General features: G+C 44.9%; 1 protein-coding gene across 3 annotated transcripts in view; it reads left to right on the forward strand.

The window, feature by feature from the left end:
- Nucleotides 1–26,216, forward strand: part of Palm2akap2 (PALM2 and AKAP2 fusion) — a 459,101-nt gene that overhangs the window by 224,135 nt on the left and 208,750 nt on the right. For all 3 annotated transcript variants that reach the window (XM_058581620.1, XM_058581622.1, XM_058581621.1), the window contains 2 exons: nt 23,928–24,042; nt 25,106–25,127. In XM_058581620.1, coding sequence (XP_058437603.1) covers nt 23,928–24,042; nt 25,106–25,127 — 137 coding nt within the window. The remainder of the gene's footprint in view (nt 1–23,927; nt 24,043–25,105; nt 25,128–26,216) is intronic.

Below are 26,216 nucleotides of genomic sequence, written 5' to 3' on the forward strand. Positions count from 1 at the left end.
TTCTTTTGAGTTCAGTTCTTTTACAGATGGAGTGCATTTATGAACTTGTTTAGCTCCTCAGCCACTTCTCAGCACTCAGAGTGGAGGACACCACAGCCACATGGCAGAACCTCTGTTCCCAGAGATTTAGTATGCTGTCAGCCCTGGCTGGACTTCGGAAATCCAAAGATGCAGAGGACCCATTCATGCTCCAGGAGGAACTCCCTATTCAAGAGGGGACATGGCAGTACCCTTACTGTGGTCCAGATAGGAGGAGAGCATGGGGAGGCAATGTGCACCCCACTCCATCCCCCAGGCACCCAGGTTGACTTGGTGCAAGTCTGTGCTCAGTGCTGGGATTGCAGAGATAAATGCCCCCGCTCTGCATCAGAGCCCCTAGCCTTCACGAACCTCCTCTCATGTTTGACCTCACAAGCCAGTTATCACTCCTGGCCCAGGTCAGTGGGTTCCCAGACATATGGGTGAAGGAGCTGCTCCTTAAGCAAAAGACCAGGCACACGTGTTCTGGCGAAGCATACAGAGCCAGCTTCAGGGAGGAGAGGGCTGAGTGGGAGCATGTCCTGTAGAAGGAGCCATGGGGTCCCTGTCAGCACTGTATCTGGTCTTTGTGGCGGGGAGTGTCAGAGGTGTTGGGTCATTGGTTGGGTGGTTCATTATTGCCTTTGTGTAGCCCGTTTGTCACATGGTCCCTGTAAAGGCAAGGTCTCAGTGAAGATAGTTTGCATATTCCCAGGCTCAACCCTCAGGGGCCCCTCTCAGCAGGTTTTACAGAGCATGTGGCAAATTAGGTTTACTGGCTCTGTGGCTCAGCTGGAGGCTTCTGTGTGCAACACTAGGGGCCAGCGCACTAATCCCGTGAGAACAAGTTTACGAAGTGTTTAGGGCTGTGGACATGTTAACATCCATATGATGAACTCTGTCTTCCCAGGGAACCTCACAACACCACATTCACAGAAGGACAGCCATTGCAACCAGACACTACTCAAATCCCCAGTCCCTCTGTTTGTGGAGTGACTTTACCTGCCACTAGATGGCTCCCCAAGTGAATATAAGCCTCTCCAGCACAGAGGATTTCACTTTGATTTTCTGGATGAATTTTCTGGTTTATTATTATCATGTTTATATTTTTTTCTTTTTGTAGTTGTAGATGGACAGCATGCATTTATTTTATTTGCTTATTTTTCTAATGTGGTGCTGAGGATTATTTTACTTGCTTATTGTTTTTAATGTGGTGCTGAGGATCGAACCCAGTGCCTCACACATGCTAGGCAAGCGCTCTGCCACTGAGCTACAGCCCCAGCCCTGAATTATTTTTAACACATAAAAGGACACACAATCTTAACTTTTACGATTCTTGAAGCCAATAATTAGTTATTTAATTATTCTTTAAGCATTTAAATGATGGAATTTATTCACATTCTCTGAAAAATTGTTTTAACATAAAAATCTATAGGTGTTCCTGAATCTTCCCAGCCACCTCCCAATCCTCTTTCAGGATTAAGAAGATGAATTTGAATTTATTTTATTAACAGCATGTTCTGTTTGTCTTGTAAAGTAATGCATGCAGTATTTAAGATACTAGTCTTTAACTTTTTAACTTTCGTTTTTTTGGTACTAGGGATTGAACCAAGAGACACTTAACCATGGAGCCACATCTCCAGCCCTTTTTATATTTTATTCAGCAACAGAGTCTCACTGAATTGACTACTACCTTGCTAAGTGGCTGAGGCTGGCTTTGAACTTGATATCCTCCTGCCTCAGCCACCAAAGCAGCTGAGATTGTAGGCATGCGCCACTGCCCCAGGCTTTTTTTTTTTTTTAAAGAACTGAAAGAGGAGGAACAAACATTAAATACTGCCTCCATGGCAAGCAGTATTCTGAGATGTTTTAAACATTCACTCACTTAATCTTCATAATTTTGCAGTTTCTCTTCCACATGATTCATTGTAACCATCTTGTATTAGGAAAAGGAGCAAGAAGCTGACCCCAGTGTCCAGCCAGGAAGAGGCAAAGCTGTGTTCAAAAACTCAGATCAGTCAAACTCTTAAGTGCGACTGGTTTGCAGGTATCCTGTTGCTTCCACTGGGCTAAAACAATCAAGGAGACTTAACACAAATCAGATTATAACATAAAAGGTATTTGGATGCTAATTTCTCTGTCCCCCCCCCCACAACCAATTTTCTTCTCAATAACACAGGAATAAAATAATTCCCAATTGTTGTGAAAGGCCATTGTGAACTCCAAAGCATTGTGCAAATGTTTGCCATTATTGTTGTTGTTGTTGTTGTTGTTAGTAGTAGTAGTAGTAGTAGTAGTAGTAGTAGTATAGTTTGGATTTTGTGGAAATATGAGGATTCTCATATGTGTCCTGGAAGTATGCAATCATTCATTTGTTCACACAAAATTATTTACTTCTGGTCCCAGGTCATAGCCTCAGTGAGCAACCTCCCATACTAAAGTTTCTGCCCTAGTTCCAAACTAAGTGTAGCCTGCCCTGGAGTTCTGATGGTCAAAGGTAATGGTGAGGTGTCCTTATGCTTTTCAGAAGGTAATTATCCTTTAGTCTCAGGATCCAGAAATGTCAAATATGGTAGAGCAACTTGAGGAGCAGAACCCCTGCTGAATATGGAGATGCCTGGTGCTAATCTTGTGCAAGCCAAACTAGCAGGAAGAGGCAGTCATTTTTTAAAAGAATTATTTGGGCCATCCCTAATCTGAAAATCCAAAATCTGAAGTGCTACAAAATCTCTTTTTGAATGCTGACATGATGCTACAAGTGGGAGATCTCATACCAATGGACTTTGTTTCATGCACAAAAGTATTTAAAATATTTTCAAAAATTACCTGGGGTTGTGGCTCAGAGGTAGAGCACTCACCTTGCATGTGTGAGGCACTGGGTTCTATCCTCAGCACTGATAAAAATAAAAATAAAAGATATTGTGTCCACCTATAACTAAAAAATAAATATTTAAAAAAGTTTGGCTGTTTAAAAAAACTTACTTTCATGCTATGTGTATGTGGTATATATGAGATATAAGTGAATTTAATGTTTAACTTGAGGCTCATCTCCAAGATATCTCATTATGCATATACAAATATTTCAAAATTTTAAAATCCCCAAACTTCTGGTGGTCCCAAGCATTTCAGAAAAGGAGTATTCAACCTATCTCTAAGATTTATATTTTAAATGGTCCATAACAGTGGGCCTCAATTAAAAGTGAAAATCTCTGGATAAATTTTGAGAGTAACATTTTTTTCCTTTGGATCTAACATGTTGCTAAAAGCTACTCTAATTTGGCTTTGCCCTTTTGCTTTGATCCTTACCAATGAATTATTTTGTACCTGGAAGTGTTTATTGGCAGGCTCCTGATGTAAGGGAACTCTTACAGAGAGCATTTTGGGCTGGAAACCTCAGAATTCTATATTATTCTCAGTGCAACATTCTCAGCATAATAGCTGTGACTATGAATCCAGCTATCTTTTTTACTGAATTAGGGTAAAGTTTATAGGGATGAAGTTCACTAAGGAATATTTTAAACATTATTTTTAGTTTCTAAAGTTTTTGCCTAAAAACTCCATAATAAATGTGGTGGGACATTGGCCCACTCAGCTGGCCATAGCCTCAGAACACTTGGCAGCCTGGACTCCTCCCCAGAGGCTATTCCATCTCTGGGCCTGTGCAGCCTCCAAGCCACAAGGGTGCGCCCAAGAGCTAGAGCCAGGATGGTTCTGCTTCTGCCTCAAAACCAGCAGAGCCCCTGGAAAAGGATCCTTTAGGGCCTTCTCACTGACTTTTTTTTTTTTTAATTGAACCCAGAGGCTCTTAACCACTGGCCACATTCCCAGTCCTTTTTATATTTTATTTGGAGACAGAGTCTCAAGAAGTTGCTTAGGGCCTTGCTAAATTGCTGAGGTTGGCTTTGAACTCACGATCCTCCTGCCTCAGCCTCCTTAGTTGCTGGGATTATATCCAGCTATGATTGACATTTTAAAGACCGAATGTCTAGTTGTGAAAGAATGGCAGGGGAATGAGAGAGAGGCTTCGTTGCTTGTGCTAAGGGGAAACCAACAGTTCAGGGTTGCAATGTGTAGCACAGGATGCTGATGTAGCCTCCTGACTCTAAGGAAGAGAAGTCTTAGCAATTGCCAGACCCCATAATAATCCTGGAGTCTGTTCCTCCAAACCATCTCCTTCTGTGGCCATGATATAACCCTTGAAGCTGGGGTTGCCCTTGCAGTGGGAACTCATGGGTTTGAGACACTTTCAGTTCTTTATTAGGGCTTGAGGTTCAAGTTCATGCCCTGGCCAAACCTTTACCGTAGACTACCCATGGGAAGAGAAATACCTTTTCTTCAAGAATAGGAGCCTTGTGTGCCTTAGGCAGCTGGGCTGCCAGGGAAGTAGCTGAGAGGTGGGTGAGATGGGGAGGAGGGAAATCCTGGGGTCTCTCTAACCTCATGCAAATTCTAACTACTGGGCAACCTCATCTTTTTTCTTTTGATTATAGTTTCGCAATGTATTGTTGCTTAATTCTTTTCAGCCCAGCCTTTGGGACCACACCACTGCCAAAAGATTGACTTAGAGAATCCTCAAAGGTATTATAATGTCAACATCAATAAATGGAACCTTCTTGCTCCCCACTGTAGACCAGGCTATGTGTGGCTTTACCGTCTCTTGCCTGGACAACTTCTAATTGGTCTTTATGCTTTCTGTGCCTCTCTTACACATCCAAATCCATTCTCCTCCCAGACATAGTCTTTCTAGAAGGTAGCTGATCCCCTTACTCCTTTAAAATGAACAAGCAGGAAACTCAGATGGCTTCCTGTTGCCTTTAGGATCAGACTCCTTAGGACGGCTTTCATGAGCCATCACATAGGGGACCTGACCCTCCCCATCATGAGTACATTCCAGTCCTCATTCCTTCCCAGATCCTCCTCACTCATTAGGACCCTTCTTGCACATTCTGACTCAGAGCCCGTCATCCATGCTGTCACCTGACCAGACGTGCCTTCCAAAGGTGTCAGTGGTTTGTCTCATCCTTCAAGATCTTACAGAAAAGTGTCAAGCTCCTGAAATCCTACCAGGCCCATTCCCTAAGCAGAGTTAGTGAACACTGAAGGATCTTTCTTCCCATCCCACGGGACTTCCAATTAGAGCTTCACTGAGTCATTTCTCTTCCTTTTGGCACTGGAGATGGGTTCAATCCCAGGCTGGGGTGTTTACCACTGAGTTATCTTCCCCATCCTGATTATTTTTTATTTTGAGACAGGGTCTCTCTAAGTTGCTAAGGGTCTTGCCAAGTTGCTGAGATTAGCCTCGAATTTGCAGTCCTCTTGCCTCAGCCTCCTGAGTCTCTGGGATTACAGAAATGTGCCACCACATCTGGTGATGAGTTTCCCAAAAGAGAGACCCGGCACCACTCTCTGCCCCTAGCTCAACGCTTGCTTGATAAATATTACTAAATGACCCAGAACACTTCATACTTCTCCTTCAAGTTCACAGAGACCAGAGACAGGTGCTTCCCAAGCATTTTAAGTGCTGTGGCTTCTTCCCTGGCCACCTGGGCCCGGACCCCCCCCCCCCCCATTTTCACTTCAGGCCCTGGTCTCCCTGCTAGGTTCCCAATCTCTGAGCCTGGTAGACCTTGACCCACAGCAGGGTGGCAGCCCTCCACTCTGGGGAGAGGAAGGGACAGGCTGAGCAGCCTGGCCTCTGAGAACACCACCCAGAACAATAGCAGGAAGCACCCAAGAGGAAACAATCCGCTGGGCTGAGCCCCTGCTGAGGAGCTTCCTGATTGGCTTGATCTCTTCTGAGCAGGAACTCTGAGAATAACTTTGGAATTATCCCAGTGGGGTGACACATTTCTCCTCTGAAAAGGACTTGTCACCTGGTAATGTCAAACATGGAAAACACAGATAGGAAAAAAGAAAAAAAAACAGAACCAAAACCCAGGATGGAGTTTCCTTCAGGGAGAATCCTTTGGATTCACCAAGCCTCCAGGCCCTGCCATAGGCCCTGCCTCCAACCTCCTTCTGAGTCTGGGTCCCAGGTACAGTTAAGCTGTCATTTGTACTTTCCAGATGAAAAAATCCTCCCCTCCAGGGCTCACAGGCCAGAAGGGCTGTTGGTTCTCTAGTAGCCTGTTGAGCAGCTCATGGAAACCCACAGTGCAGGTGGCTGCAGGAGAAAATGTTCCCTTTCAGAACCCGGGTCCTGCAGTAGACGTGAGCTTTGGCGTTGCAGGAGCCATGGCAATACCTGAGTTGCTGGCTTCCTTTCCTGGAGCCCCGTGTTGGGTTCCGAGCTGAGGTGGGAGATGGTGTGGGTGGAGCTTCTAGTCAGTTCTCTGCTAAACCACAGCACCTCTGTTTGATCAAGATGTTGGAAAAGAAAATTGTGTCCCTGTCCAACCCCCACCCCCCAAAAAAAGGAAATACTGAAAACTTCTGGTGTCAAAGCTCTTTCATGTGCAGGAAGGAGGCAGCACCATCTGGCAGTCGGTTTCCCAGTCTTTGCCATGTACTAGTGGTGGGTCATATGTGGCACGACCTTCCTTGACCTCAAGTTCTTCATCTGTCAAGAGTAGATTATTGTAGTAGTTATTTTGAGGAGTGCAGAGGAATGAATAATGCTTATAAACTAGCACATTGTCTGGCTCCTGGTAAATGCTCAATAAATGTTAGCTATTTTTACCCTTAATTTTGTGGGACATGAAATAATCTTTTTCAATGAATGACTCATTGAGATGCTAACTCAAGCATCTTGAAAGCAACGAGTGACCTCTAGTACAGACAGCAAGCAAAAATATGTTGGTAATTGCCACTTTGGGCAATTATAAGAGCCGTGACTGAAGCCATCTGGGGGTACATGCACGCACAGAGAGGCTAATGGGAATTAGCCTTACTCATCAGGAAAGCTATCACAGAATGCTGGGTTTAGGTAAAAACAATGAGTAAACAGGGTAAAAACAATGAGGAAACAGAGAGGGATGCACCCCGTAAACAAATTTCACAATCTGGTGTGGAAGCCCCATGCTTCCTGCATGAAGGGGTGAACTCAATGAGAATCACAGGGTGGAACAGAGTAAAGGCCAGGAGTCTCCACATTGTTCTGACCCAATTCCTGAGTATCTGGATGTCTTCCACCTCTGATCTTATTTAGGTGAGCTCCCGAATGAATAGAATGTATAACAATAGCAATTACATATACACACAGCCATGCACACCTGGAATCCAATGAAATTGTATATTGGGGGTATTTGTTGCCTTCTAAATTACCTTATCTCAGAGAAGGCAAATAAGAAAAGTTGCTTTTTTTTTTTTTTGATGGGGGGGTGGTTACTGGGTATTGAACCTAGGGTTGCTTAACCACTGAGCCACATCCCCAGCCATTTTTATTTATTTTGAGACAGGGTCTCACTAAGGAGCTTAGGGTCTCACTAAGTTGCTGAGTCTGCCTTTGAATTTGTGATCCTTGTGCCTTAGCCTCCTGGGTCACTGGGTCCAGAGGTGTGCACCACCATGCCCAAGTTTCTTTCAAATCAGTTGTTTATACTGAGTCAAGAGTCCAGAGTTGCTGTTATTTTGAATTTGTTCTTTTAAGAAATCATTTTCTGCTGAAGAAATTGAGCCAATGAATCTGTCTTGAAGCTACCTCCAGTTGAGAAACTATGTGTTCACTGAAACATTCATCTGCTTAGCTAACATTTATTGGAAACTTTTTAAAAAAATCTTTTTTAGTTGTAGGTGGACACAATACCTTCATTTTATTTTATTTATGTATTTTTGTGGTGCTGGGGATTGAACCCAGGGCCTTATTACTCGAGGCAAGCACTTTACCAACTGAGCTATATCCTCAGCCCACTTGAGAAATTTTAATGAGCTAGTTCCTCATTCCAGCCAAGGCAGCTGGATGCTAGAAGCCATATTCAAAGAAAGAGAAGAAATGGCACTTACTGTCACAGTGTTGATGAGCTTGAGTGAGAGCTTCAATTCCATAAACCAGTGATTAAAATACAATGGGATATGGGATGGGGTGTGGCTCAGTGGTAGAGAATTTGCCTAGCATACTTGAGGCACTGGGTTTGATCCCCGGTATCACATACATAACAAAATAAAGGTATTGTGTCCATCTACAACTAAAAAAAAATTTTTTTAGATACACTGGGATAAATTTGCAGATAGAAATATGTCCCCGAGATAAGATGGCAAATAAGAAAGGCACCAAGAAGTGTGTGTGTGTGTGTGTGTGTGTGTGTGTGTGTGTGAGATACTGGGGATTGAACTCTGAGGCACTCGACTACTGAGCTACATCCCCAGCTATATTTTGTATTTTATTTAGAGACGAAGTCTCACTCAGTTGCTTAGTGCCTTACTTTTGCTGAAGCTGAGATCCTCCTGCCTTAGCCTCCGGAGCTGCTGAGATCACAGGCCTGTGCAGAGTTTAAGGCTTATTTAAAAAAAAAAAAAATTTTTTTCCCTCTCTTCTCCTTTTCCTCCTCCCTAACAAGATTAGGGAGACAGTGCTATCTTTTCTTCCCCTAGTTATTTGCCCTTGAATGAACACACCCACTACTGGAAGGAGATGCCTGCAGAAGGTCTGGGAAGTGAATCTCTCCCAAATTAACCAGTGAATCCTAACAGCCACCAGGGCGCCCAGGGACCCCCTACCAGAGCACACCTGGAATGTAACTCTTGAAGTTCCTTTAAAACCCCCTGTCCCTGATCTGGAGAGTTATAATAGCCTTTGGGACAGGAGTCCCCTGTGTTTCTCCTTTGCTAGCAAAGCAATAAACCTTAAATTGTCATTGATTGTCACTGGGGATGGGGATGGAGCTTTCGGTTACTAGACCACAGCAAATTCTTTTTTTAAAAAATATTTTTATTTTTATTTTTTAGGTGTAGATGTACACAACACAGTGCCTTTATTTTTATGTGGTGCTGAGGATCGAACCGGGTCCCACCTGTGCTGGGCGAGCACTCTACTGCTGAGCCACAATCCCAGCCCCCAGAGAAGATTCTTAAAGAATACATCCTGTTTACCCAGGGGAAGGCGATGGGAGAGATCAAGGTCAATTGAGGCAAAGGAGTGTTCAGAGCTAAGGCACTGAGTGAAAAAAAAAAAGGACATCCGGTGTGCAGGGATCCATCCTCCCTGGAGGCTGGGAGTGTGTGTCCTGTGAAGGGGCAGAAGGCCCTGTGGGGTTTCCACCAGGCAATCATCACCATTGTGTCCAGGCACAGTCTGGATTTGAAGGAGATGAGCCTGGTGAGAGGCAGAGAGATTGTTGGGAGGGTCGTTGCATTTACGGGAAAGAAGGAGAGAGCCTGTACCAGGGCTGGAAGAGGAGCAGGTGTGAGATTTGTAAGTTAAATCAGCAAGACTTGGTGGCTCATAAGATATATAGAACGTGCCTAACTTTATGATGCCTACTTAGAATTTTTCAGCTTTCTGATGGTGCAAAGCAATACATATTCAGTAGAAACCACACTTTAAACTTGAATTTGATCTTTTCCCAGGCTAGTGATAGGTGGTATGATCTCTCCATGCTGGGCTGTGGCAGCAAGTTGTGTTCCTATCAGCCATAATTGTGAGAGGAAACAGCCCATACTCTGCTGTGTACTGTGTTGCTAAACTGTGGCTGGAGTGTGGCAGATTAGGTGCATTAAATATATATATATATATTGTGTGTGTGTGTGTGTGTGTGTGTGTGTGTGTGTGGTGCTGGGGATTGAATCCAGGTCCTTGTGGATGCTAGGCAAGCGCTCTACATATCCCCAGCCCCTAAATGCATTTTTGTTTCATGATATTTTCAACTCATGATTGTAAGGGTCCGGAGAAGCGTCGGAGAAAGAGACCACCAAGTGACCACTCATGCAATTGGCAGAAGGGGATTTATTGAGGATCCGATTCAGCGCGCTGAGGCTCCAGGCTCACCCAGGAAGGGAAAGCAGCCCAGAGCCCCGAGCAGGGGCTGAGCACTGCTTAAGTGCACTTTTTTTGGGGAGGGCGGGGATTTTACATACATCACAGTCTCCTTTAACAAATCATCATACACCGCGGGAAAGTCAAACAACAATTCTTAGACTTGATTAGTACATACATTGGCGGGAACAGGTCGGGAGGGGGTGATAGGTCAGTTCTAAACGGGGTACACATTCAAACTGATTGGTCCAGGCCCTGCAATGCCTATGTGCAAGATCATACAGAGCCCTGAGTTATTAAACAACCAAGCAGTCAGGGGGAATATTTACTGGGCTGTTCCAAGCATTGTCTTAACAGCTACAGGAATTTCAGGTTTTGCATGTAGCATAGGAACTTAACAATACCTAATCCTTTACATTTTAACTCAGGCCTTGCAGCTTAGAAACTTTACAATGCCTGGTCTTTTACCCTTTAACTTTTACACTTTAACTTCAATTTCTTTTACCCTTACAATGATGAGTTTATTGGAATACACTTCCATTGTAATTCAAGCTGCAAGTGTGTAATGATTGCTGGAGGGGGGCAGGTCAGAGGTCAGCATAACATCCTGGTTATATGATTGATAGAATGACTGGCATTGGTAGCAGCCACTAAGCTCAAGAGTACCAGCGGAGGAACAGCTTTATGGAGAACAATGAGCTTGGTCTTGCTTGCATATGATGGGTTTTAGACACCTGAGATCCATAGGGACAGGGAGGGATTAAAACAATGGAAATGTACATCAAAGCTAGAATTCAGGAGAGATGCTGGAGGTGGAGGTGGTTGGGTAGATGTCGGACTTCCTTAGGAATTACAGCATAAGGCTGGACCTGATTAACTAGGCTTCAGGTGTTGTACAGTGAACCAGTAAACCAACTAGACCATTGAACCAACAAGAGCAATGAAAGAAATAAACACTTAAAAAAGAATAAGAGGGACTCATATCAAGAATATAGCGGGCTGGGGATATGGCTCAAGCAGTAGCACGCTCGCCTGGCATGCGTGCGACCCGGGTTCGATCTTCAGCACCACATACAAACAAAGATGTTGTGTCTTCTGAAAACAAAAAAATAAACATTAAAAAAATTTTTCTCTCTCTCTCTCAGTTGGTAGAGTGCTTGCCTAACAAAAACAGACTATAGCATCCTGGCCTCCACAGGGGAAGAAGAATGTCAACAGTGTATTTTTTTTTTTTTTGGAGGGGGGAGTACTGGGGATTGAACGTAGGGACACTTGACCACTGAGCCACTCCCCAGCATTTTGTATTTTATTTAGCGACAGGGTCTCACTAAGTTGCTTTGCACCTCACCGTTGCTGAGACTAGCTTTGAACTCCTGATCCTCCTTTGTCAGCCTCCTGAGCTGCTGGGATTTCAGGTGTGTGCCAATGTACCCAGCTGTCAACAGAGTATTTAAAGTTGAAGAAGTTGGGGTTGTGGGGAGTAGTTCAGAGCTCCTGGGTTCCATCTCCAGCAAATACGTGAATGAAAATAAAATGGAAGAATTCAGATAGTCACACTGCAGAGGGTTAGAGATTACCTGGCATCAGTTAGGATGTCATGGGATTTTTCAAGAGTAGATAAAACAACAGGGGAGCAAGGGGACACAAGGCTGAGGACATGAGATGTTGAGGCAGCAGTCAGTGACTGCCCTTGGAGGAATCTGGAAGCGTGATCGGGCAGTCATTAGAACAGGATGCGTGGTCAAGAGAAGTTTGCCTCTTTTTAGTGTGGAGAGATTTTTTTGTGTGTGTGGACTATTGAAAGGAGACATCTTGGAGAGAGGTTGAAGACACAGGGGAGAGGGGATGATTGATAGAATGTCATCTCAAAGGGACCTGCCCAGGGGCACAGGTGGCAACATTGACCTCCAACAGGAAAGTCCAAGTGAGAGGCTGGAGGTAAGAAGGTGAGGCTGGACAGGACTTCCTCTCTTCCTGGAAAAAGAGACAGTTGGGGGGAAACCAAAGCTTAAATAAATCACTGAGAAAAGCAAGGCTTCGAAAGGAGATCATTCCACTTTCCTGTAATCAAAACTCTTTATTTCTGATGAAACAGACTCAAGTAAGAATTACACCCAAGAAATCAAAACTCAGCTCCCACTTGGAAATGATTTCCTGAAGCAGAAATCAACTTGCACATGCTCTGAGGGTGGGAGCCGTGTGAGTCCAGATGGAAGAAACACTTAGGAAGAGGGGAGAAAGGTTGGCCCCGTGGGCTGAAGAAAACTTAGAGGGAAACAGGTTTTCACTTATACTTCTCTGGGGTTCAACTGGATAGTGTCACAATCAGTAACAAAAAGTGCTTTTAAGTTCCAGTTACATACTGAGATGGAGATATAAATCAATCTGATATTGACTTTCTTTTTCTCCCCTCACTAGCTGGATATTTAAATTTGTTATTCAGAGGGGAATGTAAGCCAGGCATGGTGGCACACGCCTATAATCCCAATGACTCAGGAGGCTGAGGCAGGAGGACCACGGGTTCAAAGGCAGCCTCAGCAAACTTAGTGAGGCCCTAAGCAATTCAGTGAGACTCTATCTCTAAATTTAAAAAATATAAAAAAGGGCTTGGGATGTGTGGCTTTGTGGTTAAGCACCCCTGGGTTCAATCCCTGGTACCAAAAAAAGAGAAAAAAATTAAAAATAAAAAAAAATAGAGGGGAAAGTAGTGAAACCATGCCAAGACTTAAAATATATATATATATAATATATATATATATATGTTTAATATTACCATCTCCAAGCCAGTTTTACTATCAAACACTTTAAAAATATGTGTGTGTTGCCCTTGCTTTTCATTCACTCAGTAAACTTCCTGAGCATCTGTCTGTACGGGGCAGAACATGAGGTACAGTGATAGAATATGTAGTCCTAGCTCTCAACAAGTGTCCACTTGGGAAACAGGTGGGACCAGTAGGTCTGGGAAGATGCTTAGGGTTTTAGCTCAATTCAAGGTACCTGGTGCCTAAAAGGCTCAAAATGCTATGAAGATTTAGAAAAGGGGAGTCAATCCAGTTGGAGGAACTTAAGGAGCACATTACTAAAGCGTCACAAGTCAACCTGGGCTTCTGTGATTGTTTCCAGCAAGTACAGTTGGGAGCAGGGAGCTGCTCCTTGGCTTTTGTACCCAGCAGTCAGTTTCAGCAGAGGACAGTGTCAGGCTGGAACAGGGTTGGAGCAGAATGTGGAGCTGTGAGCATCCAGCCTGGGAAGTCTGGTTGGATTTGGGAAGGAGGTGATAGGAAGTCACTAGGAGTTTTTGAACAGGGAAAGGACATGAGCTATACCTATTAAAGGGACTTTATCTTCTCAACCGTGTTTCTGTCTCAGGGATGATGTGAGAAAAAAATAAAAAATGATGAAAAGGGTTTGAATTTCCACAGTCACCTTGCAGTCAGGGAGGTCCTGTTCTTTTACAAGGAGAAGTGGAAATCCTCTGTTTATTTAAGAGCCACAGACAATTTTTCATTATAAAGTGTCAAACAATCTGCCGTGACTCCAGATACACTCATCTAAATAAAAGGAAGCTGTTTCCTTATGAATTGAGTCACAATGAAAATATTTGGGGACTGCCATAGAAACAAATGTACCATCTTCCCGAAAGGTGGAAAAGGGATATTGTAGCGTCCACTAGTGCGAAAACAAACGGTATTTTTCCAAGTGCTCTAACTGGAATATAGAAACTGATATTAAGATAGAGGCAGAGAAAGGGGTAAAAAAAAAAAGGAGGCTTAACAGTCTTAGAATGGAATGAAGAGATTCCCTGGCATCAGGTCTCAGGCTGGCCTGGAGATCCAAGCAGCAGGTACTAAAGGGACAATGTCTTCAGAGTCCTTTTGTAGGAGCAGTTTGCCCTTGATTCAAGCCCCAGATTTCTGGGCAAGTGACTAGTTGGCTTGGGTTAGATAGATTGCCACTCCTTGGCCAAGGATATGAACTCTCTGATCAGTCGTTTCACCAAATCCAATAGGAATCCTAGAGATTTTTTTTTTTTCCCCAGCAAAGAAGCTGGATATTGTTCTCCCAAGGAAAGGATGGGGGAAAACCTAGGCAGGTGAAACTCCGAGCTGCTCACCACCTTCGCTTCTGTCTCTACCCTCACGTCTGAACTACATATTTTCTGGCTTCTGTTTCCACCATGTAACTGGAACTTCAGGGTCATGAGTGAGCTCCATGTGGTTAGATCTTACATGCAGGGTGATTGGTTGGTTGCACTGCAAGGCTGCAGTGGTTTTTAAAATGCATAGATAACCACACCTTGGCTCTTCCTGATATTATTCAGCTGGCAAAGGCTCTTGGAGTCTGATTGACACACAGCACACCAAAGAGATGCTAAGACATGGATGATTATAATTGTGCAGCGAGTCGAAACTTCCCTACTAAGGCTTTGGATGCAGCAAGGATTTGGGGGGCTGAGGGAAAGGACAAAGCACAGTTGGAGCCAAGCCCCATTTACAAAGATTGATTAGCAGTAATTAATTCCAAGCCTTGCAATGGCTGATTTTTTTCCCCTTCTGCTGAGTTACTGATAAGACTCTGGGCTGTGACTAGCTGTGGCCCCAGATTCTCAGCAGACTCCTTAGAATACTCATTCAAAATTCAACAATATGTGCAGTATGTGGCAAGTGTCTTGTATTAATTAGGATTTGATGTAGAAGCAGGTGACAGAGACCCAGAATGCTTAAATACATTGTTTATTTCTGCCTCCAGTAAAAATCCATGGGTACTGAGCCAAAGCTGTCTGGTAGCATTGCTCTATGAATTCCTCAGGGACCCAACTTTCTTTCAACTTGTCCCTTTCTGTCTATAAGGATTGGTCCTTGTTCATAGGGTTCAAGGTGGGAGTTGGAACTCCACATGCACACATATGCATTTCAAGAAGAAGGGTAAAGGAAGGGCTAAAGAAAATAAGGCTAAGGAAGATTCTAGAAGCTGCCCTACAACACTTTCACCTACATCCTTTTGGCCAGAACAGGGTACCTGCAGTTACAAAGGATGCTGGGAAATGTGAACTTTCTTCTGTGGGGCAGTGCACCTGGTTCAGCTGTAGAGTTAGTTGCATGGCTGTGAAAAAAAGGGCAGATGGACATGGAATGACCAACAGTCTCCTCTGCATTCTTATGCTAAATACAAAGCCCTGGGACTTTCCTCTCCTCTGAGCATCTTCCTGAGATTCTTCTTTTGGCAAGTGGGTCAGACAGGCACCCCACTTGATTGCTCAACTGTGAAATTGCAGTTCAAGAAGAGAGAAGAGGTTTGAATTAAGCACCTTCAGCCCCGTCAGCACCTCCTTGTATTCAGGGAGTATTTTCTGAGATTCAAATTCATGTCAACTACACAGCAGGGCGTTTGGCCAAGGGTGGGGTAGACCTGCCTTGTGTCCCTTAACCATGGTGGGAAGGGTGCAAAGGCTCATCAGGAAAATACTGGGCTTGGGGGTTGGGATACAGCTCCATAGTAAAGAGTTACTTGCTTGGGAATATACCAAGGGTCCCTGGATTTTATGAACATTTCTCTGGTATTGCTTGTGGAAGTTGGTGCTGAGTTTCCTCCAAGAGGGAGCTTGGAAATCCATGCACCCCCTGGTCTTTCCGCCTTTTCTCTTTTACTTTGCCTACTGTTTCTACCCGACTCCTGAGCCTCAATTCATATCTGTGCTCTGCCATGGATGATGGGTTCCATTTGCCATAGATCTTCCCATTTTCCAGAGTGGAGCTCTGACAAATCATGGTGTGCACTTACCTCAATCTCAGCACTTCCCAGGGAGACAACTCAGATAAGTAGTGAAAGCAGTAGAGAGACAAACTTGGCCAAGTCTGTAAGTGAACATTCTGATGATCAGTGCAGTCCAAAGAGGGAATGGGTTTCCCTGGGGGGTGGCGTACACCATAGGCATGGAGGATTTGGGGTTTTTTGTTGTTGTTTGTTTTTGTTTGGCGGTACTGGAGCTTGGCACATTTTAGGCATGCACTCTGCTACTTAGCTACTGCATGGAGGATTTTAAGCATAGGTAAGATCCCTGTTTGGTGGGATACAGTTCATGGACTTCATATTATGAGGAGACTTTAGGTGAAGTGACTTCCATTCCCAGTGTGTGGGTCAGCTTTCTGTCATTGTGCATAGTACCTGAGTACTGACAAAGTACCTGAGATTTCAACCCTCAAGGAGGGAAGGCTTATTTTGGTTCAGAGTTTTAGGAGTTTCAGTCCATGGTCAGCTGTGTTGATTTTGGACCTGGATGAGCCGGAGCATGATGGCAGGGAGCATCTGGGGAAGAAACTGCTACCTGTGGCTGCCAGGAGGCAAAGAGAGAGAAAGAGGAGGTGCCAGGGTCCCAGTCTCCCCTCCAAGGGCACACCCACCAGGACCTAACTTCCTTCCACTAGATCCCACCTCCTGAAAGTTCTGCAGCCTCCCAATGGCACCATGGGCTGGGGACACATGGCATTTGGGGGACATTCAGGATCCAAACTGTAGCACCCAGTGTGACTCTCTGTGGTCTGGTGAGCCTGGAAAGCATGTTGTATTGCTCTGTGCCTTCTTGTGGGAATGAGAGGTCAAGAGGAAGTGGTCCTGGGAGGTGGTCAAGAGTAGTGACAAAAATTTCTGTTTCTCCAGCCAGAACCCCAGGGTCCAGATCCTGGCCCGTCATCATGTCTGTGACCCAGGGCAAGTCAGTGACCTGCCTGAGTCTGAGACCCTTCGTCTGTATAATGGGAGTTGATGATTCTCTCTCTTCACAGGACACTGTGAAGATTAATGTGTATGGCACTTAAAACAGGGCCAAGGATCTTCATTGTTATAATTATTATCACACATTTCACTACATATAAAACAAAAGCAGTATCAGAACTGTTGGCATTATAAACATTGTCACTGAAGTGAAGCCCAGCTGAGTTTACAGGCAAAAACCTCTCCAAGCCGAGTTTGTATGAGACTGTACTCTTTGGGATTCAACAGAAAGACCCCAGGCAAAGGAAACATTTATTGGTTCTTGTAGGTGAGAGGACAATAGCAAAGGGTTACGGGAAGCAGGGAGAATCCTGGCCCAGCATCTCACCAGCCAGCCTTTCCTACCTCCTTTTGTCTTCGTTTGGACCTTGAGGGAAGCTTGCTTCTCAGCCAAGTCTTGAAGACCCATTTTATGGGGTCTAGGCAAGGCACAGCAAAAGAAAGCACAAGATGAGCCATTGGGAAGGAGGACAGGGGTACTGGGGCCTCTCTGAGGCCTATGCTGAGCCACAAAACTAGAGCACGGTGTGGCTGACAAGGCCACTCAAGGCCACATGCTCCTGGGTGAAAGTAGGGACATAGGATATTTGGAGCCATGGACCATGCTATTCTCTCTGCTTTGGCATGTTCCCTTCTCATTTCCACCTGGCAAAGGCATCCTTCAAAACCAGCTAATGTGTCACCTACTCAGTCAAGGTTTTTCTTACCACCTGGTGTCAGTTGGAAGTTGCATTCAGTTGTGATCATAACAGTGGTTTAAACTCATAATAAGAAATCTGGGGCCAGACACTCCAGACCTCCATTATGCCATCTGGGACCCAGGTAGTTTCTCTCTTTTTGCACATCCAGCCATCCTTACCATCCTCTGAAGGCACAAGATGACTCTTCTACTTCTAGCACCATATTCTTTATGTTAGAAAGAATGGTGGACCACCAGAGATGTTTGCATTCTAGTCCCCAAAACTGTTAAGTTAAATGGCAGGGGGGGATTATGGTTTGTATTAGTATGTTTTTTGTTGCTATAAGAAAATACCTGAGACTGGACACTTTATGGGAAAAAAAAAAACAAGGTTTATTTAGCTCACAGTTTTGGAGGCCAAAAGTCCATCATCAGGCAGCTCCATCAGTTCAGCCTCTGGTGAGGGCCTCCTTAGCTATATCACATCATGATAGATTGCATCATGTGACAGAAAGTGCAAGAGACAGAGATCCCATGATAAGAGAAGAAGCAAAAGGGATTCATGGGCCATTTTGCTCTTTTTATAACAACCTGCTCTTGCAGGAACTAACTGCAATCCCTTGAAAACTACATTAATCTCTTTTGAGGGCAGTTCCCCCAGTGACCTAACCACTTTCCACTAGGCTCCACCTCTTAAAGGTCTTACCACCTCAACATTGCCACACCGGGAGCCAAGCTTCTAGCACATGAAACTTTGGGGGATGTACTCAAATAACGTTCAAACCATAGCAAAGTTTCGAAATAGCTGACTTTAAAATAGGGAGATGAAGGGCTAGGGACATAGCTCTGTAGTAGATTGCTTGCTTAACATGTGCAAGCTCCTGAGTTCAATCCTCAGTACTGTTAAGTAAATAAATGGAGATGATTATCCTGGGTTGTCTGGACGAGACTGTTGTAATAACAGGAATCTTTAGAAGTAGAGAAGGGAGGCAGAACAGGAATGTCAGAGGGTGAGGTGACAATAGAAGAATGCTCAAAGAGATGCAGCATGTTGGCTTCAAAGATGAAAGAAGACTAAGGCAAGGAGTATGAATGACCTCAGGGATCTGGAAAAAAGGCAAGGAAGTGACTTTCTCTGAGAGCCTCCAGAAAGGGACACAATTCTGCCAACACCTTCACTGTAGCCTGGTGACCCCCATGTCAGACTGACTTGCACAAGGGTAACATAATATATACATTTTGTAAATATATTTATTCAATTTTGTGGTGGGTGTTATAGCAGCAACTAGAAACTAATACATCTCTGTAGCATGAGGTCCCTGCAGCAGGCAGGAAGAAAGGAAAGAGGAACAAAGGTGCTTGCCACTTACATAAACTCTTCCTTTCTTTATAGAGCTTTCTCAGTAATCCCTCCTAACAATTTTACTTATATCTCATTAGCCAGCTCTGTGCCATAGCTGTCTTTATCTTCAGAAGAAGCTGGGCTCATTGCTCCAGCAAAATACGGATTCTGTTAGTGTAAAAAAAAAAGGGGAGAAGAGATCACAGGGCACACTACTTGGAGTTTCTACCACACGGGTCTAGGCAGAACTGACGATTCCACAACTCATCATTCTTCCCTGGTACCACCTTTTGGGGTTGTAATGTAATTTATATGTTTATGTGAAAGTGTTTGATTTTTCTCTCTGTCCCTGAAGCTCTGCAGAGTCTGGTGCAAAGAAAGTGTTGGCATAAAGTTTAATGGATGAATATGAGAATAAGTTTTGAAATAGAGAACAATGGAGCCAGAGGCCCTTTGTATTTTCCTGTGACAATGTTCTGTGGCGGTTAGGGACGTTTTATAAGACCATTTGACCCCGACGGGAAACTCATCTCCAGTAAATTAAACCTCCGCAGCTGCAGTATGTCACCTTTCCTTACAGTTTATTACAATCTACTTTTTGCTCAGAAGAAACTGAGCACAGCCGGTCAGAGACTGTTGGTACACCTGTCACAGGCCACAGAGCCTCCATTAACCTTACGTATAAATTACACTTCCTGCCCGTTCTTTATTTTCAGCTTGGCAATATCTATTTGGCACCTCCAGAGAAGACTGAATTAGGTTTCAGACATGAAACTACCGGGCAGCAGCATGTCCAGCCCGGCTGGGATGACAGTTATTAACCCTATGACGCTGTCTCTTGGGAGGCTCCTCAGCCCCAAGACTCAATTTTCCTGAGAAACATCATGGCCTGGGCTATCCAGAGCTCCCAGACCCTGGCCTGAGGCCACCTGTGCATTTGTAGGAAAATCTGCTCCTTGGATCTAACCTCCTGAGACTTGCATAGGCGGCCTGTTTCCCTCAATCATCCCCTTTAGGGCGAAACTCAGTTGTTATCACCAGGGTTTGGTTTCACCCCCTCCCTCCTTCTCAGTTACGCAGCACAGTATCACGACCCAAATCTTTAGTGCCTGAACTGTATAGCCCAGTGCCCTGAAACCCATAGCCCATAGGGCAGGGGCTGGCTGTGGCAGCAGGGAGGCCAGCCAGTGGGCATCAGGTCCCAGGGAAGTCTTAACCACTTGGGGCTGTCGCACCGGAAGTGAGTTACTTGGAGACAGCCATTTTTTTTTGTCAGCCATTTTTAACTGTCTCTTGTTTGTTTTAGAATCCTCTGCAGTTCTGTACAGCAGCCAAACAAGCTCGGTAAATGTTAGTTTTAAATTTAAATAGATGTTAGGGGGTGCCATTTAACCTCTTCACTTCAAACAGAGAAGCTCTCAGGATGAGGCCTCAGGAGGTATTTTTGTGTAAGTGAAACAACTGATTAGTTAAGTAATATGTGAATTTTTCATTGTGAAAATTATAAAAACAAAATTAAGATCATCTATAATCCTATTACCCGGAGACAACTACCACTGATATTTTCCTGTTTTCTCAGTCCTGATCCTCATGAAGGAGTGCCCTATTTCCTTCCAGATTTCTCTGAGGATTAGGGAATAGGGGGACAGGGTAGTTTATGTTCTTTCTAACCTTGTAGCTTCAGATATTATTGGGCATATAAATATGCACATGCTATAAAAACACACACATATTATACATATGATTGATGTATATCATTGAAATATACATTAACATGTGTATACATACACACATTTGTCCTGTCTCAGTGAATGGTTACCATAATAATGCTATATAACAAACTCCCTTATGTTCATTGGCTTAAACTGAAAGTCATTTGTTCTTGCTGACACTTCTTTGAGCAAGCTGGGTGTTTGCTGTTCCAGGCTGGGCTCTGCCAAGTGACTTATGGTCAGTCCTGTCTGCACTTGCCTGAGCTCAGGTCTGCTCCATGTGTGTTCTTTTTGAGGCCTGGGCTGAAGAGGGAGCAGTGGCCCAGAGAAGGTCTTTTCTTGGTGCTAGTAAAAACTACAAGGGGTCAAACTTGGAAAGCCCAGCCAAGCCTCTGTGTCATGTCTGCTATCATCTCATTGGCTGCAGCAGGCCACGTGGCTGAGCCCAAAATCAAGAGGGAAATGTGTCCCCCACCATGAGGCTAGCATCAATGAATCTGGGAAATATGTACTTTTCCCAAAGAGGCACAGGGGAAGAGAGGGAATATTTTTGAGAATAATATAACCTGCACATCCCAAATGTTTGTTGAAGTGCTCTGCCCTTTGAGATTTCAATAAAATCTGCTCAGAATTCACCTGCAGTAGTGTCATCCAGGCTGTTCAGGAGACCTCTAGCTTAGAGCTGCTCCACCCATTGAATCAGGCCAATTTATGGGTCTTTGATGGTCTTGTATTCTCCCTGTTCAACACTCACATCCCTTTCCTAGGTTCTCTTCAAAATAGTTCACACAGACGTGTGTAGAAGATTTTGCTGAACATTCGGAATAGCAAAGGAGTGTTATACCTCTGTGTAGAGTGTTATACCTCTGTGTAGAGGCTCCTCCTGCCTCTAGATTCAGTGTGCATCTCAGCCCACACCCCGGCCTCTCCAGCTTGCTGAAGATTCACCCTGTCTCAGAAATTCCCACAGTCTTGTCCTGGCTAGGCCACACACCTTTGTGTAATTTGGTTTGGCTTCTTTTTTATTCATTTGACACATGCATACAGAGTGTTTGTGATCTCCCCTTGGTGTATTGTAGTATAGATGGGGAAGTTAATAATGTAGTTACTGTTGGGGGGCTAGGTAATCCTTCCTCGTGGGAGACTGTCCTGTGGATGGCAGGATATTTAGCAGCATCCCTGGTTTCTCATTAGATGCCAGTAACGACAGTCCTACTCCTCTTGAGTTATGGGCAACCAAGATATCTCTAGACCTTGCCGCATCTCCTCTAGGGGACAAAGCCACCTCAGTTGAAAACCATGCTCTAATATACAATAGATTTCATTAAAAAAATATACCTGATAAACCAAAATAATACTCTGAGGAGCATTCAAAGGAGGGTGACATTACTTTCTTGGGGTGAATCTCTGAGAACCTCAGGGGGCCCAGGGCCATCTGAACTTAGACTTCAAGAATGGCTAGGGTTTGAGACAAGTTTCCTGGAGGAGGGGAACAGAGGGTCCATATGAGTGAACAGGTAGTAGCCATTTTTGAGTAAAGGCTGAAGAGGAATAGGCATGTTGGTGAGAGAGGGGGCCCATTGGATCCTGGGAGGCTACGTAATATGCGGCCTTATGAGTTGTCGCAAGACTTCCACTTTTACTCGCAATGAAATGATGAATGTATTTGCATTATGTTCATTTGGAGGAGGAGCCTTCAGACTTAGGGCTTATGGTCATCACCTGAAGTAATTGCTACAAAGTCTCCTCCTTCCAGTGTTCCTTTTTTTGACACCCAAGAAGGACACGGAAAAGTTCTCCAAGAGGCCTGCAGGGATATAGCTCAGGTGGTAGAGTGCTTGCCTAGCATTCACAAGACCCTGGGTTCCATTCCCCCCCGCCCAGCACCACCAAAAAACAAAAACAATAAAAGAAAAGTTCTCCAAGGGGCACAGCATATTCCTAAACAAAGCCATGCCTATCCATACCTCTCAGAAGATCTCACTCTTTAGTTCTAAATCTAACTGGTAGTCAGTTCCCAAGGAAGATGGAAGAAGGGGAGAGCAAGGGAGAGGATTCGTACAGGCAGGATGGCCTCTGTAGCAAAGCTTCCTGCACAGCAAGGGCAAGGGCCAGAAGCAGAAGTGGACAAGTGAGTGGTTGGATGGATGGATGAATGAATGAATGAATGAACAAATGAACCAAAGAATGAATTCAGACCAATGCATTCAAGAGGCGCAGCAGTCTGGAGTCCTTTGGGCAGAGGATCATCTCCCTCACTACCCCCAAGGACATTGCTGCCTCACAGCACACCCTCACATGACAATATATGCAGTGTTTAACTAGGCAGGGACTTCGTGAGACACCAGAGAACCCATGTGGCAGGAGTTTGGCATAGTGGTTAGGAGCAGAGCTGGAATTGTATTTCCTGGCTCATGTCCTTGGGTCAAGGCTCTGTATCAACAAACTGGTTACTTAATCTTGCCAAGCCTTATTGATCTCATATGCAAAATGGGGATTCCCTACTCATAGGGTCATTGGGAAGGTCAAATAAAGTAGCCCATGTGCTTCCTTAGCTCTTGGCACAGAATAAGTTCTCACTAAAAGCTAAAAGCTAATGATTATTCTTTTTTTTTTACATTTTTTTTGAGAGAGAGAGAGAGAATTTTAGTATTTATTGTTTAGTTTTCAGCGGACACAACATCTTTGTTTGTATGTGGTGCTGAGGATCGAACCCAGGCTGCACGCATGCCAGGCGAGCACCCTACTGCTTGAGCCACATCCCCAGCCCTAATGATTATTCTTATCATTTCACTGGAAGAACACGGTTGCTGAGACTTCCCCCAAACCATGGCTGTAGTTGCTCTTCTGTAATATTCTCAGAGTCTCCTGGAAGTGCTGAAATTTCCCTTTTGGAAAATATATAGGAGGCTGCGTGAAAAACGAGGAAAGTTCCAGAAGAGCAGGGGGGCAGTTACATCTGTTCCTTCCATCTTCCTTCTTTTTGGCAATAAAAGCTGTATCACTAAGGGAGAGGACAGCAGCCTCCCATGGGTTTTGGGCACCAGCCATTTCTTAACAGTGTTATTTCCTTTGAGCAAGACTGACCCTTCACCTTTTGGCCATCCTGAGAGCAGGGCAGTTATTTTGAAATCACTAGAATATGAAGCTACTTCCTTCAGATATTATGCTCTGTTCTAGTAAACATTGTCCATCTACAAATAAGAAGCATGCCCAGGAGTTGGGCTGGAGGGGAGCTACCAAAGCACATTGCACAGTAATGACTTTGAACTTGTGGAGGTAGCCCTGGGTTGTGTTCCTTTAACCAATATCTACCCAGTGACAAAACTGGAAATAGAGGGCACTCTGTAATATAAAACCTTGGCCTGGTTCCTCAGCAAAATGTAAAGACTGCTAGGAAGGTCCAAGTCACCCCACAGGAAGGACGGAGCTGCTCTCTTGCCCGTGGACAGCAGGACAATAAAGCAACTTGTCCTCTGTTTGTTTGTCTTCCAGGCTGGAGCAGGAAATCCAAGCACTCGAAAGTGAAGAATCCCAGATATCTGCCAAAGAGCAAATCATCCTGGAGAAGCTAAAAGAGACAGAAAAATCCTTCAAGGACTTTCAGAAGGTGAAGAAACCAAATATGATTTCTCTAAGTCCTGTCCATGGGGAAGCAAGCCCTAGGAAGATGTCACCAAAGAGGCCAGTGGGTGTTGAAAAGTCCGAGCCACACACTCTGTGAAATGAGGGACAAGGGTGTGAGGATCACATGCCATCCCTAAAGCTAAGTGGCCTGCCTGTCTTTGGGCGTGGACCACGTGGTCTGCAGGGAGGCCTTGAAAAGAGTCATTAGTTAACCCCTTCCACTTGCTGTCCATACCTTTTTCTGCCTAATGCCTTAAAATCTTCCCCTATTGGACTCCAGAACTATGAAACCAATTCCTGCTCAGGAGATTAAACACTCTCCCTGGGGCTTTGCTTATGGAGTCTCTGCTTTATAAAAGGGCCAGAGACAGTACTGTTATCAAATGGACACGAATTTCAAATACAGAGTGAAATCTAACTACGTAAAAACAAATGACGTTGTGTAGAAAAGAACAGAGAATCCAGAAGGCCAGTGGGCCCTGAGTATCTCAGGACCTTCCCTCCATTCTGTCCCTGCTGTTTCCGCAGTACCTCGGTGAGAGACAACCAAACTAATGAAATGGATTTTAAGATGAGATTTTTCTAATATCACTTCTTCAGCACAACCCAGGATGTTTTCTAAATCATTAGTAAAATCAATATGATAATGAATTGATCAAAATTTGGTATAAGATGGGGATGGAGTGGGGCGTGGTGGCACCTGCCTGTAAACCCAGCGATTCAGGAGGCTGTGGCAGGAGGATTGAGAGTTCAAGGCCAGCCTGCGCAACTTAGTGAGACCCCGTCTTGTGATAAAAAATAAAAAGGGCTGAGGATGTAATGTGCCCTTGGGTTCAATCCCAGTACCAAAAACATAAACAAAAGTTGGGGTTGATAAACCTTAACAATTCCCTTAGTTTTGTGGATAATTTCTCAGAAGAAAAGAGAGCATGGGGTTCGCCCGCCACAGTCACATTCTGAGCCTGGGCCTGGGAAGGAGTGGCTGAGGGCTGAGAGACAGCACCCCACACGCTTAATAATGCTCTGCCCTGCTTTTGTTTCCACAGAGCTTCTCCACTACGGATGGAGGTAAGTTCCGCTGCCCCTCTGTAGATGGATGCTTTTTTCCTGCTTAGGGGTCTCTTAACCCAGGCCCACCAGGAGACGCAACGTGTGGCTTTGCCAGGGTGTCAGATGGAAGGACAGCCCTGTGGGCAGGGCCCCGAGAAGGTCCACATTCCCCGTCTTTACCACCTCCCTTCTTTAAGGACGTTTCTCTGCCTCCTGCTTCTGTTATAAAGTCGGCCATTAGTTCTCAAAGGCTCACTGCCTGGGCCTTTCGTAAAAGGAACTCAGCAAAGAAGCGAGCTAATGTCAGGACCAGGTCCCTGCAGGAAGGGCCCATTTGTCCTGATTAAACCGCACATCAGAAGGTCATTTGGCATTGAGGAAGCCTGTCTAAAGCCCCCGGTGTTTCTTTTCTTCCTTCCCTCCCTCCCTCCCTGCCTCTTTCTCTCTCTCTTTCTTTCCCTTTCCTTCCTTCCTTCCTTCCTTCCCCTCCTTCCCTCCCTCCTTCCTTTGACTCAGAACACTGCAGTTCCTCCACGCTTCTAGGGAAACGGAGCTGGGCAGAACTTCCCTCCCTGTGGAGAGAGCTGGCCCAGAGCACAGCAAAGGTGCCCTGGCTTTCTGACCCCATGGTAGCAGGTCTTTGTCCTCCTGTCCTTTTTGATGCCCTGTTCTCTCCTCTGCCCGGTTCTGCCTTCTCCTGAGCCGTGAGGATGAATATGGGCTTCTGGTCCTTCACTGGCCTCCCCTGACCTCAGCTGCGAGCCTGTGATTCCCACTCTGACTTTAGTCCTCAACGAGATCTGCTTAAAAATAGGAGGACTTGTTGAAGGCTGGCTCATAAGCCACCTGCTCACCTGGCTCTTGTGAGGTCAGCCTCTAGACCAGGAAGGTGATCAGGAGCTGCAAGAGTTGGATCCCAAAGTGTTCCCAGTGCCATTTGGAAAAATGTGAGGAAAAATTTTAAAATGCAGTGATACATAGTGCATTTTCCTGAATCAGCCAAAGGCCAAGGACATTCGTGATAAGAATAGTTCTGACTTGGTGTGGGGGGGGGGGGGGGGGGCGGGGGGGGGGGGGGGGGGGTAAAGATATGATTTTTTTTTTTCC

Source organism: Marmota monax, unplaced genomic scaffold (genome assembly GCF_021218885.2).
Source record: "Marmota monax isolate L192 unplaced genomic scaffold, Marmota_monax_Labrador192_F-V1.1 WCK01_AAM20220418_F8-fsc00020, whole genome shotgun sequence".
NCBI classification, from domain to species: domain Eukaryota; kingdom Metazoa; phylum Chordata; class Mammalia; order Rodentia; family Sciuridae; genus Marmota; species Marmota monax.